This window comes from Bison bison, unplaced genomic scaffold (assembly GCF_000754665.1).
Source record: "Bison bison bison isolate TAMUID 2011002044 unplaced genomic scaffold, Bison_UMD1.0 scf7180017864337, whole genome shotgun sequence".
Classification (NCBI taxonomy): Eukaryota; Metazoa; Chordata; class Mammalia; order Artiodactyla; family Bovidae; genus Bison; species Bison bison.
Genome location: NW_011494909.1, coordinates 1589175 through 1602188, shown reverse-complemented (window position 1 = coordinate 1602188; position 13014 = coordinate 1589175). Strand labels below are relative to the sequence as shown.

At 43.8% G+C, this 13014-nt stretch overlaps 1 protein-coding gene across 7 annotated transcripts in view; it reads left to right on the top strand.

Annotated features, from left to right (window-relative positions):
* CELF2 (CUGBP, Elav-like family member 2) overlaps positions 1 to 13014 on the top strand; it is a 430555-nt gene that overhangs the window by 370154 nt on the left and 47387 nt on the right. For all 7 annotated transcript variants that reach the window (XM_010854102.1, XM_010854104.1, XM_010854103.1 and 4 more), the window contains 3 exons: positions 4235 to 4314; positions 8429 to 8587; positions 12297 to 12360. In XM_010854102.1, the coding sequence (XP_010852404.1) occupies positions 4235 to 4314; positions 8429 to 8587; positions 12297 to 12360 (303 nt within the window). The remainder of the gene's footprint in view (positions 1 to 4234; positions 4315 to 8428; positions 8588 to 12296; positions 12361 to 13014) is intronic.

Genomic DNA, 13014 nt, shown 5'->3' with positions numbered 1-13014 from the left:
AATCCCTGGGTCAGGAAGATCTGCTGGAGTAGGAAATGGCAACCCACTCCAGTATTCTTGCCTGGAGAATTCCATGGACAGAGGAGCCTGGCGGGTACAGTCCACAGGGTCACAGAGTCAGACGTGACTGAGTGACTGAGCACGCAGTCATCCTATTCTGGATACCCTTCCAGTCTCATCTCAGGGGTGAGATTTTGCCAACTCTGAAGTCCTAGCCTTCCCTCAATCTCGGGAGCCATGAATGAATGATCTCTCCATGCCAGTTTTAAATAAACAAACCTGACCTTGGGGTTGTGCATCATAGTATTAATTCTGATGCTCCAGTGTTTTACTCATGGAGTAGTTTAAATCCTGCTCAGAAGATACAGAGAAGAAAACTGGCTGTGCTAAGATCTTCCTACAGCTGAAGAGGAATTTATAAACAGGTTTTCCATAAGCTGACATCTTCTCATGCCACACAAGTTATCTTAAATTATGCTTCCTTCAGTTGAAATAAAGTGGCTGTTGCTGCTCTTTCAAAGAAGCAGCAGAAAACAAGAGGCCTTGGCATCATTTTATGTGCTTTTAGAAGTGCTAGTGCCTCTGCTTTTTTCCTTTCTTTCTTTCTTCTCTCTCACCCTCTTTTTGGTACACAGCAAGAATTCATCTAGTTCTCTCAAAATTCCTTTGCACCCTAGAGAAAAGGTAGAACACCTGAGATAAGACATCCTTTCAATTGAAATGACAAGTGTAATAGACGGGGACCAAAACCCACTCGGCGACAGGGCTCTGTGCTCCCCTTAGATCCTGTCTGTAGGAGGAAATCACTCTGAGAAACCTTTCCCCAGTCAATCATTCATCTATTCCAATGGCAGGAAGACAGCCTCACCGTCATAAGAGAAATCCAACTCCTTTCTTTTCTATTAGCAATCTCTGACACTCTGAAAGTGGAGACAATAAATAGTGGCAAGGTAAATTACAGGTTGGATACATTTACAGATGGAATTTTTGCCTTTATTTATTTATTTTTTGCTATTAGGTATTTGGAAGCTTTAAGATATATAGGCTGTCTTACCCGTCCTACCACCACCACCAAAAGTAGCTTCATTATCTTGGTACCAGTATTTTTTCCCCAAAATCTAAGCTCTCTTGCATTTTGCCAGCTGTGCGACAGCCTAGAACAGTTGAGGGCTGACCCTGTAAAATCAGAGCACTTGTCCTGTTGAGACCCAGTGGACTCCACTGTACCCAGAAGCTCACTTGTAGAAAGAGAAGGGGGACAGTGCACCTAAGACATTTCTGTCCAGTGGAAAGTCATCTGATTGCCTTGTGGAAGAAGGCGCCATCCCATCTTGACCGTAGGCACTCGAGTGACCCTGTGTTAGTGAAAAGCCGCAGATGTGAGGGCTCACTCCAAAGCCAGTGGCTTCAGTGGTGCTGAAAACAAAATGAATCTAGTCACAGGACTACCCACACCCTCCTGTTTTAGAGACGTGGCAAAGGTTAACAAGCTACCAGCCCGTGGAACATCTGGTTCTGAAGTTGCTTGACTTTATCCAGAGCAGCAAACAGACACGTGCTCCCCTTTTATAAATGACACGGTCGTTTTTCTCCCTTAAGTAACTGAGCACAGCACAGAACGTGAAACTTGACAGAGCCCCTAGAAGACAGGTTTCCTCTCACTGCACTGCTGCCGACAGAATTAAAAGGTTAAGGAAGTCATCAGATTTGTCAGATCATTTTTTGGGAGGGGATGAGGACTGTATAATTAGAGGCATCAGTCAAGCTTTTAATTGCAGGTTTCATAGAGCAAAGGGCAATGAATGGTTCAAGTTTATAGAGAGATCACTTCATTGTTCTCTTGCTAGAGTTTTCTTTTGAGACCTGTTAATTGCTAGATCTTTCTCCTGAAGTTAACAAAAGTTCTGCTTGCTCTGAAACTGTAGTAAATGCATATACTGTGCCTTATTGATTTTTGTTGACATTTTACATGTTTTTTTTATGCATTCTGAACCTCCGCTTGGACACTCAGTTTGGCACGTGCCCCCAAATAATAAGAGCAAAGTGAATGAAACAGAGTTAGCCCATGGTTTCAGATCTGCCTCCATTAGATGATTTCCTGTGCCTCTCCTGCAGTCTCCAGATAAGAAAGAAAAGTCTCCCGGTCTTATTTCCCCTGCTAATAGTGTCAGTGATAATCACAGTCTTCAAGAGATATTACTTTGAAACGGATGGTGAATCTGGGACTCTCTCATCTTGGAGCTGAGTACGTTTCAGTATGGAGCCAGCAGAGGTCCCGCCGTAGGTCTCTCACGGCATTACACACATCATCTCATCTAGATGCCTTAGAGGAGGCCACCCAGCTGCTTCTGTTGATGACAGAAACCACAGCCAGTATAGATGGAGGCACCACACTCCAACAGCGTCACCAGCTGCTGTAACGTCGGAAGAACTAAGAAATAGCGTGGCATTCTTAGTGGGCTAGACTGCAGGCTTCATTAGGACAGCTTAACGTAGAGGTGAATGAGATGAACCTCCCATGTACTAAGAGTTTTTGTGTATTAAAACTTACAGCATGATGCAAAAAAAAAAAAAAAATGCATTGACTTTTTTTCATGACTGGATGTTGTTGTGCTTTGGGGGTGTGGGCAGGCATTGCTTTCTCTTATTGCTGTTGGATGAAAAAGTGCTAATACAGTATTGACTTGATAATCTCACCAGGTGCACATGCAGAGCAAACAGAGAAAATGTATTCGATGGCCCCCACAGTGACTCCCATGCACCGAGCCATGCGCTGGTTGTTGAGATGTAGAGTTTTCTGCTTGGCTTCTTGGCCATAGAGGCACCCATCTCATGCAGTGGGTGCCAGAATTCCACTTTTGTGCACTCACTCTGAGATGATAGGCTTTGGCCCCTCAGTGTTTAGATCTGCTTCATTTGCAAATCTTTTTAAGTAGCAATAATAATAATGTTTTGAGGCAATTGAGTGGAACACTAAATTATTCTCTGATACCTAAGTTCAAACTGTGCAAGGCTAAAGAAGGTGAAAATCAATGCACTTTTAAAGTCATTAGAGATCATAAGTGAAATAGTCTGCATTGCTTTAGCTAAGCTTTTAGTGTGCTGTGGTATTATTATAAAATCAGCCTGAATCTGCATTAATTTCACAGTCTTTTTCTCTGAGAAGCCCAAGGGTGCCTGATAAATAAAATGTAAATTTTAGAAGGCAGTGTTTTTCTTAGTGGAAAGGGCAGTGAGCCATGTACTTGGAGCGGTGACCTGCATGGTAGCTGACACTGCTACAAGGAGTCCTATGGATGCTAGTTATTTTACAGCCGGAAAAAAAAAAAAAAGAAAAAATAGCCAAGGAGGGTTCAGTGGGCCTCAGGGGAGACATTCAGAGAAATGTGCCTTGTCTTGTGTATGTTCCACTTGAGGTCCAGTCTCTGATAGAAACCGCAAGTTGCAACTTTCAGAAGTCATGAAGATTTGATACAAATAACAAATCCAATGCAAATGTTTACATTTTACTTTATATGCACTGTTGAATATTCCCAGAGTAATGGCGCATTTGTTAATAGGGGGTTTGTTTTTGTTCATCATTAACAGTTACTAAGTAGTTTGTACAGGATTTGGGTATATTTATTTGCATTTAAGTAACATGAATGTGTATTTATACATATATCTAATTTTTAAACCACCCAGAAAAGATGAAGTATATTTATTTGCTGACATTTCAAGCTATTGGAATCTCTTTGCTAATTTGCCCTGGGTGTGAGGATTTTATTATTGGCTGCTTAAAAATCAAGGCTCCCATTTGAAATATAGAACCAGAATGGGTGGATGCCCTCAGTCAAGATAGTCAGCCAAGGAGAAAATGTAAAATTGCAACTCTGTATTTTAGAAAATGCAAAGTAGGTCTTGCGCATTTCAAACCTGTGGCTAAAAAAACTTAAAAATTAAAAAAAAAAAAAAAAAGAGTACCCAGCCTCCTTTTCCTGGACTGCATTCTAAAAATAAATAAACTAATCCATCAGTAAATCTCTCTGCTTTGGTCAGATTAGCAAGTCAGCACTGTAAGTAAAAAAGCAACATGAGATTAAAACCAAAGAGAGAAGTTGTTGATTTTATGTACTACTGAGAACAGTGTCGTCCTGTGGCAGTTCTCGTAGACTGTGTTGGTTTAACAAGCGTCCAAACCTTTTGTCTTGTTGTTTTTTGTCTTTCCTGCTCCCTGTCCCCTTGTTTCCCACAGGCTGTGCGTTTGTCACATTTTCTACAAGGGCAATGGCACAGAATGCAATCAAAGCCATGCATCAGTCTCAGACCATGGAGGTACTGTATCATCTGCCCTCTCTTCGTTTTCTTTGTGCAAATGGTGGGGAATGGAAAGCGATTCTCTCCTGTGTGGATTGTTCACATGACAATCACAGATGTAAACTTTCACCACCTTTCTCTTCATTCATTCATACTCCGCCTCCCTTAATCTCTCTCCCCCCGCCCCACTTTCTTCTCCCTCCCGCTCGCTCTCCTCTCTGAGTTTTTCCCCTAATGACTGGAAACACACCTAGTAAAACCTTCCACTTGCTCTGCATTCTTTGCTGAGCCTTCTGTTGCGGTGGCCCAGGTCCTGCCGTGTAAAGTTCATGATGCCATTTAACCCGGGCATCTTTGTGCCCCTCAGGGAACAAGTCCATTGGCCAGCCGCCAGGGTGGGATGGGTTGAACGCTAACAGCCCCCATTCCAAATTGCAGTGGGCCCCGTGCTCAGTCACAGCGTTCTTTCATTTCTTTTTGTCTTCTTTTTAAATGTGAGGTCAAGTGACCTTTAATCAAGACAAACAGAATTGTTTTGGCATCAGCAGTGTCGGAGAAAGTTAAGACTTCTCCTACAAGATGGAACCAGCGCAAATGTTCATGTATGAGAGCCACCCACCCCCAAAATTAGATTTGCCCCCTTGCTAAAAAAAAAATAAAAACAGTAACCAAGAAACTCGAAGGCTCCAATGTGATCTCCTAACGAGAGACACAGTGGCTTTGGGGGAAGAGAAATACGCTGGCATGGGCCCACAAATGTAGACGACGGCTCTGTCCTTTGAGTCTGTGATTCGGGTCATGGCCTTTCAGGATTTTGCACAAAAGCATTCCAAGAGTGATATGCAGTTCCTTACTCTGTATTGTCTGATAGAATCCTTTGGGAGTGCATGTTCTGCTGTATCATGTGAACTGTATCTTTGTGTATGGGTGATCTTTTCTGGAGGTGGCTTTGTACTATTACCTCAAGTTATGTTTTTCATCTTTTGAAAGAAAAAAAGAATTTTTTTTTTTCAGTTTTATTTAATGTGCCAAAAGTTCTCTATTGTTTGAGCTTCTTTTTTGCCTCCACTTTTGCGGGGGGTTTTAATTTTTTTGTTGTTCGGTTTTTTTGTTTTATTTTTTTTGGCCATGCTGCATCTCCCGAAGCATGCCGGGAGCTCAGTGATCTTTCTGGGTCTTGTTCTGTGGGCAGACTTTTTCTAGGGAGCAGAAGGGTGGGTGGAAGTGTGGGGGACGAGAGTGTGCATGGCATTGTCATTCAGTGTTTACTCTACTTTTCTGAGTTTTGATAGCATTGCAAAGCCTATTGTCTTTTTCAGACTTCCTTTTGACTTCAGTATTCCTAACATACCTTATATAATCACTGTGTTTTCCTTTCAGTGCAATGCATTTTTAAGGCACTCACACCCCCCTACGTGAAGGCAAGCTCAGGTGAAAGTCGGCCACAATAAGAGAGAATTAGCAGGATTTGAAATATCTAGGAATCCAGTCTCAAACAACAAGCAGTTACACATGTGATCATGTGTTTGTTCCCCTCCCACCCTCGTCCCCTGCCCTTCTCTTACCTTGGGCAGCTCCACTGCGGTGGATCAGCCTGGTTTCCAGCTGCAGATCAGCCTGGAAATGAAAACAAAAGGACTGTTAAGAAAAAGAAAGTCTTGATATACATGTGTTTCACTCTTAAACATTTTTATTTCCTGTGATGGAGTGATCTGTTCCTGATGGGTCTCACCTTAGATTATTTTTTTCACCCCAGCTATTTCAGCCCTGTTGGAAACACTTGCCGCCCCAGTACCCTCACCCAGGGCTCCCCACCCAAATGGGAGGACTGTGTTCTGTACGTCCCTACGGACGGAGAACACGAGAAAATACAGCAGAACTGGGTATGAACCCAAACCAAAAAAATAACAGGCTCTCAGAAGGAAAAGAATTTGCTATAGAGAATGGGGCGTATTTATTCTTCAGAAGTCGTTGATCCTTTGTTAATATCACTCTTATCAGAAATCAGATCTGATGCATTTGTTTTTAAATATGGACATCCATGCTTAATCAGAAAGGCCCTTAGACACTTAAATTTATTGTTTAATTCAAAAATATTGACATTTAAATGGAAGATTATCTATTATGCAGTCTCATTAGAGTTGTATAACTGAAGTTTGTTTTCTTTTTTTTTAATTAATCACATTATTTTTAGGACTCTGGCTCACATCTTCAACCAAGATGTATGATCTAAGAGATACGAATTCAAAATGACGTGACTGTTAAAGTTTAACTGAACATATTCTTTAAAGAAAAAGAAGTCATTAATTTTATATGGTACCTTGATTTTTCCCACCTTCCTCCAATCTCTGCCCACCCTCTTTTTCCCTTTCATAATTTATACAAGTCATTTTTTGAGCTATTATCATTGGCCTGATTTTCTGCTTTTATATCATTTTCTGGTATTTAAGGAAGAAAAAAAGTCAACCATAAGAGAACTGTTAGGAAGAGATGCTATAATTTGTTACAGAATGAATTTGATAGAATAACAACCCTTTCCATGCAAAACCCTTGCTCTCTGTAATTTCCATTTTCAGAGTGGTTTTGCTCTCTTTAAAATGATGAAGCACTAAAATACAGAGCAGACAAAGAAAAATAAAGTAGAGATTTTTTTCTAATGGTGGAAATGTTACTTTTATTTAGTTTATTGACTCTTAACATCCTGGGTTGTGACTGTGACCCCCAAAGCTGAAGATCAATCCACTGGAGGTTCAACAGCCAGTCACCTCACTTTTCCCACGTTTTGCGGGTTAATAACTGGCATGATTGCCTCATCTATGCATAGCTCCATCCCCAGGAACTACCCAAGGTGACAAGAAAAAAAATGCAACTTTGTTTTCTAAGAGAAAGAAAAATTAACCCAAAGGGAAGGGGAAAGCTCATTTAAATAGGAATATTAAATTTCTGACAGAAGAGAGAGGTCTGTTATCATGCTGAGTTTCAATAAAAGTTTGTTTGTTTTTTTTTAATCACTTGGGTAGAATTAACTTCTTTTTTCTCAGCAAAATTTCACAGCTTTAATTGTGATGGAATGTGTAGTAAGCTGTATGGAGAGGGAAACCAGTTGGTTTCCACTGAGTGTTTACCAAGTGGCGAATGTTGAAAAGTGATCTTAAAAGGAAGTCCTCCTGCCTGGGGTGTTAGGCCCTTACTTTCCCTAAGGACCACCTCCATCTCAAAGATGCTGGTCCTGTTATATAACCTATGGCCATTTCTCACTCACTACCCCTGATCCTGCCTTTTAAAGGAAATGAACATGGAAAGAAGCTCCTAGAACAGCAAGATTGATTAGGAAAAGAAGCCAAGTAGAAATCTCCACCTCCCATTTGAAATCTCCACCTCCCTGGACTAGAACACAATCCTGATACTTCGTTTTTGATTTGCAGTAGCCTGGGATTAGTGATAGATTAGATGTGGTAGAGAAGGAGGAGACCTTTCTAAAAACATGGGGACAGGGACATCGGTTCATGCCTGCGTTCCCTGAATATCTCCTTCCTTCATCCACGATCCTAAAAATGAAACCCACTGCTCCCGATTACATTACTGGGTCGATGTAATTCCCACCATTCCAAAGTTAAAAAATGCTTAACTGAGCATTGGAAAGAGTGAACAAAAAAGAAAAAAAGACGTGAATGACAGGCACTCTCACTCCCATTACGTCTCCCCCTCTTCGTGCCCAGGTTACACATAGCAACAGACAGACACACCACAAGTCCATCTTTCAGACAAATGAACCATGAAGCTTAATTAAGGGCCAGTGATCAGGTCTCTTGTCCCTGAGGAGGTCCTGGGATGGTGGAAGGAAGACCCCTGAAGAGAGAAGGCGAGGCAGTGTAATAAGCAGATCACGAGAGCAGAATGGCTTCTTCAAGCACCAGAGCCCCAGAGACACCAGTGACAGACCCTGGAATAATATTCTGTTGATGGTGCTATTCAGAGAAGACGAAGGACCATCAAACCACTTAAAAACCAGCCCGGCTCGGCCCCTCTGCTGCAGTCATTCAGAAAGCTAGGCCCCACACTGACTGAGTGTCCCGAGCCCAGTGGACCAGGCTGTAACCCCCTCTTCACTTTCCGCTGTGTCTGACCACAGGGCTGCTCTTCACCGATCGTGGTGAAGTTCGCGGATACGCAGAAGGACAAGGAGCAAAGGCGCCTCCAGCAGCAACTGGCGCAGCAGATGCAGCAGCTCAACACTGCCACCTGGGGGAACCTGACGGGTCTGGGCGGCCTCACCCCGCAGTACCTGGCGGTAAGTTCCTGGGGGTGGCGACGTGGGGTCCCCAGGAGGGGAGAGAGCGCCCCGCCCCTGGAACTCTTCCAGACTCCTGTTCCCTCAGTCCACCAAAAGCTCAGCCTCCGGACGCTGTGAATGCCAGGAAATTCTTGGCCTCGATGCAGAGTTTTTCCAGGTGAAATTGATGAGCATAACGATGGACCCTTCGGTCTAGCTAGATGTAGGCTGAGCTGGGCTCCACAAGGCTGGGTGTTAACCAGTGTTCCAGCATCAACTCCTGCATCAGGAGGGGTGCGGCATGCTCCCCGCACCATGATTTAAGGTCCCCAGGCAGCCATGGTCTGCCCGTTCTCTATGCCCGGGGCAGGGTGTTCCTTGGCAGGACCTAGGAGGGAGGCCTCGTGGAACCATCCTTCACTGGGTCTTCCCAGAGGAGGGATGTTGATTCAGTTCAGATGTTCCTTTATCTGTTGGAAACCCGAAACTCAGATCCCGTTTCAGGACGAATAGCCCCTGTTCTTCCAGCCATCCCTTACAGTTCATTGTTGCTAAACTTTCATCTCCTTTTTTGTTTATTTGCACCTTTGTGCTGCCCATTTCACTTTGCCACTGTCTTTATTAAAATGCCAGAGTCAAAACCTAGGACCGTTCCCCTGGTAAGATCGAAACAGCACGAGGAGCGAGCCCTAGTGTGAGCTTCAAAGCATCTGCACATAGCTTGAAAGTGGTGGAAGGCAGCTCATACTCCCCTAAGGTTTCGCTTGCTTTTGCTTGATCTAGTGCCGAACCATGCTTCTCTACCCCCCTTTTCTGCCGGGCTACACGTTAATTAATGTAATTTTATATTGTGCATTTGGGCCTTTGATTCTAGCCACTGTCTGTCCATGTATGTGTGTCCTCATTCTGTCCTGACCTTTGAAACTGTTGCCCTCAGTATAGTATGACCCATGAGCTGTCCTTTGTAGCAGAACCCATACTGTTGTGCAAAACAGCCCTCCCTGTAACCTTGAAAGGTGATCCCCCTGCTGCAGGTGAGGGAAAGGAGAGGCTTAAAGAGGTTTTGTTACTTCACCCAAGGTCATGGCGCTGGTGGTCAGGCAGGATTTCAACCCTCTGTGTGCTCTCTCCATCCAGCCTGGCTGCTTCTCCAAGGAGTTGTGACTCATATTCCCCTTTTATTTTAATATTTACTTGTTTGGCCGCGTTGGGTCTTAGTCGAGGTTTGTGGGGTCTTCGTTGTTATCACACAGTGTTTTTCATCGCCGCGCACAGGCTCTCCAGTTGCGGTGCTCAGGCTTAGCTGCTCCATGCAGGTGGGATTGTAGTTTCCAGATCAGAGATCACACCCGCATCTCCTGCATTGCAAGGCAGACTCTCAACCACTGGACCACCAGGGCAGTCCCTGATAATCCTCCTTTACCCACCCCCAGGCCTGTCGGGATCTGACGAGCAGTAACTACTCATGACACGTCTGCCTGTCTTGCGGGAGAAGCATGCCTCTCCTGCCTTCCCCTGAATCACTGATAGAAGCAGTAACCGAGTTTGCTGTCACCTTCTAGCCAGTTTTCCATCTTATCCACAGGGACCCCGTGTGAAATTTCCTCATGTCTTGCCGAAGTAAAATTGGTGAAATAAAATATAAAATAAATTATCTATAATTTATATAGTTATGTATTTATATATCAATTATGTATTTATATAATATATTAAATATGAAATAAAATATAAAATTTTTTAATTGCTGAAATAAAAAATAAAAACAAGGTTTTCTATCATAGGTTGATGGCAAGCTCACCTTTTCAGAGTTTTTAAGAATCCAGCTTTGTGTTCCACTGTTTCCAGGAACCAGGACCCCTGTGCCTGTCCCAGTCTTCTGGCCCCACCCCCCCAGCACCTGTTTTTTTGTGTTGAGGGTAGATTCTGACTCTGGCTCACCAGAGTGTGGTTGTCAGTGGAAAGAATCCTCAGGTTAATGACCCTCCAGGTATTGCAACTTCCTCCAGTAGAAATTATTAATCCCTCAAAGTATCTTCAAAGCTAATTTAATTTGACTAAACTTCAGTTTTTAAAACGTGGTACAGAGCTGCATTCTCTTGCAACCACAAGAGAATGGGAAACCTGAGAAATCAAACCAAGAGAAGGGATTTCTCTCAGTCAAAGCAAATCATCCCTGGCTTCCCCTCTTCCTCACTCTGTGTCTGTATATGTCTGATATCTAGGTATCTGTTACACCGAATCCAGAAGGATGAGTGAAAGGTGTATTCCTGTTTCTGATAACTGCTCACATTAATCCCCATAGTATCGTTGCAACTAGGACTTGGGTAGAATCGAGTCAGCTGCTGGATGCCCGTTTGTGAGTCCCGTACCATGGTGGAGTCTCCTCCTCCTAGAGCTGAGGAAACCGACACTTAACCTGCCCGAGTAACAGCACTCTCCGTTAGGCTGCGCAGAGCTCCAAGTGAATGATGAGAGCCTATTTTGTAAATAGTGAATTCTTCTGGTTCCTCCTCAGCTCATAGAACCGTGGCAGTTTTTTAATAATAGATTTGGTGAGGCTATGCTTTTGACATCCATGGACTTCTGAGTATAGGAGACGGCCCCACACCTGCTCCAAGGTACAGACTGTGGCTATACTGATCTACCAGAAGGAGGGTATCAGTAAGTCCAGTCACACACTTAGTGCAGCACCTAAGTGAAAGCCGCTCAGTCGTGTCTTTGCAACCCCATGGACTGTAGCCCGCCAGGCTCCTCTGTTCATGGAATTCTCCAGGCAAGAATACTGGAGTGGGTTGATATTTCCTTCTCCAGGGGATCTTCCCGACCCAGGGATCAAATCCGGTTTCCCTGCACTGCAGTCAGGTCTTTACCCTCTGAGCCACCAGAGAAACCCTAAGTTAACCTGTAATTCAACTTAACTGGGACAAATAAAGGCGTGCTTTCAAATGGTGATCACACGCCTTACCTTGTGCTGCCCGCTGTTTCTGCGTGCGGGATAAATGTACTTCTGGAAGCTCCAGAGACAAAATGCAGAGACCTTTTCACAGCTGTCTTCATTTCTTTTTAGAAGATGCTAATATATTTCTAATAATAGCGTCAGGGTATATAGCACCAGATAGTTCTAAGTTTTGACAAATAGTATGTTCCTCTGTGCCCACAAAGTCCACCTTAAAATGGTTGACCATTGTCTTTATCCTACAGTTATGACTGTAGCTTTGGAGCTGTGAATAGATACATTTATCTCTGTAGGTATCTCAGCGGTTTCTCTGTTAGTCCAGGAGTCGGGGAATCTGTGCATTCCTAATGAAGGTTGTAGGACAGGGAGCTGTGAAGGAAAGCGGAGGGGACCCAGGGTTGGACCCTGATTGACAGAGATGAGTTACGAGAACTACTAAGCTCCAGAGAGATAGCATTAGTCACGCCATGTTGGATTCCATAGATTTAACACCTGGTTGTTAAAAATTGTAAATTGATGAATTGTTTAAGGCAGTGACGTTATTGAGTCTCCCGGTGTCTGGTTACTTAATAGAGATTAGACATTAATATGGATTTATGGCTCCAACACTGGGAACCTTTAGCCGGTTAAGAGGCAGCAGTAGCTGACTATTTGAATGTAAAGGGAACTGGATGTGCCCCTGTGGACGTGGCAAGTTCCTTTGTCCTGAGCTGCCTTTCTTTTTGACAGGATGTTTCTCTGTTTTTGGTGTTTTTTTTTTTTTTTTTTCAGCTTCTGCAGCAGGCCACCTCCTCCAGCAACCTGGGTGCATTCAGTGGCATTCAGCAGATGGCGGGTAAGTCATGAGGCCTGCCTGGCCTTTGGACCGCTCTGTTGTCTGAATTTGGGATGGGTTCAGAGGGTGAAGAAGATGGGGGAAAGAACCACAAACCTGTCCTGTTGGCTTAGGTGTTACACCTTAGAGTAAGCTGCTCAGAAGTTGATTTTCTATCCCTGGCATCTCCAACAGTTCTATAACAAGAAAACTGGGGGCTGAGAATTCCTGCATAGTACCCTCGAGAAAGTGGAAAGTGTTAGTCACTCAGTTGTGTCTGTTTGCGACCCCATGGACTGTAGCCCACCAGGCACTTCTGTCCATGGGATTCTCCAGGCAAGCATACTGGAGTGGGTTGCCATTTCCTTCTCCAGGGGATCTTCTGGACCCAGAGATCGAACCCAGGTCCTCCCACATTGCAGGCAGATTCTTTTACCCTCCAGAGTTGTGTTTATTTTTTCTTAAAGGGTTTGACTGCTGGAAGGTGGGGAAGGGGGAGGGGGTGGATTTCCAGCAAGAGCTGTGTATCCAGGACAGCCACCATGATTGACGTCCCTCTAAAATTTTAATAACAGGCAGTCAATAAAAATGTTTTGTCCTCCATAATGAAAGCCAGGCTTGCAGACCTATCTCTGACTGATACCATTTCAGTCCCTTGATAACCACAATTAACAG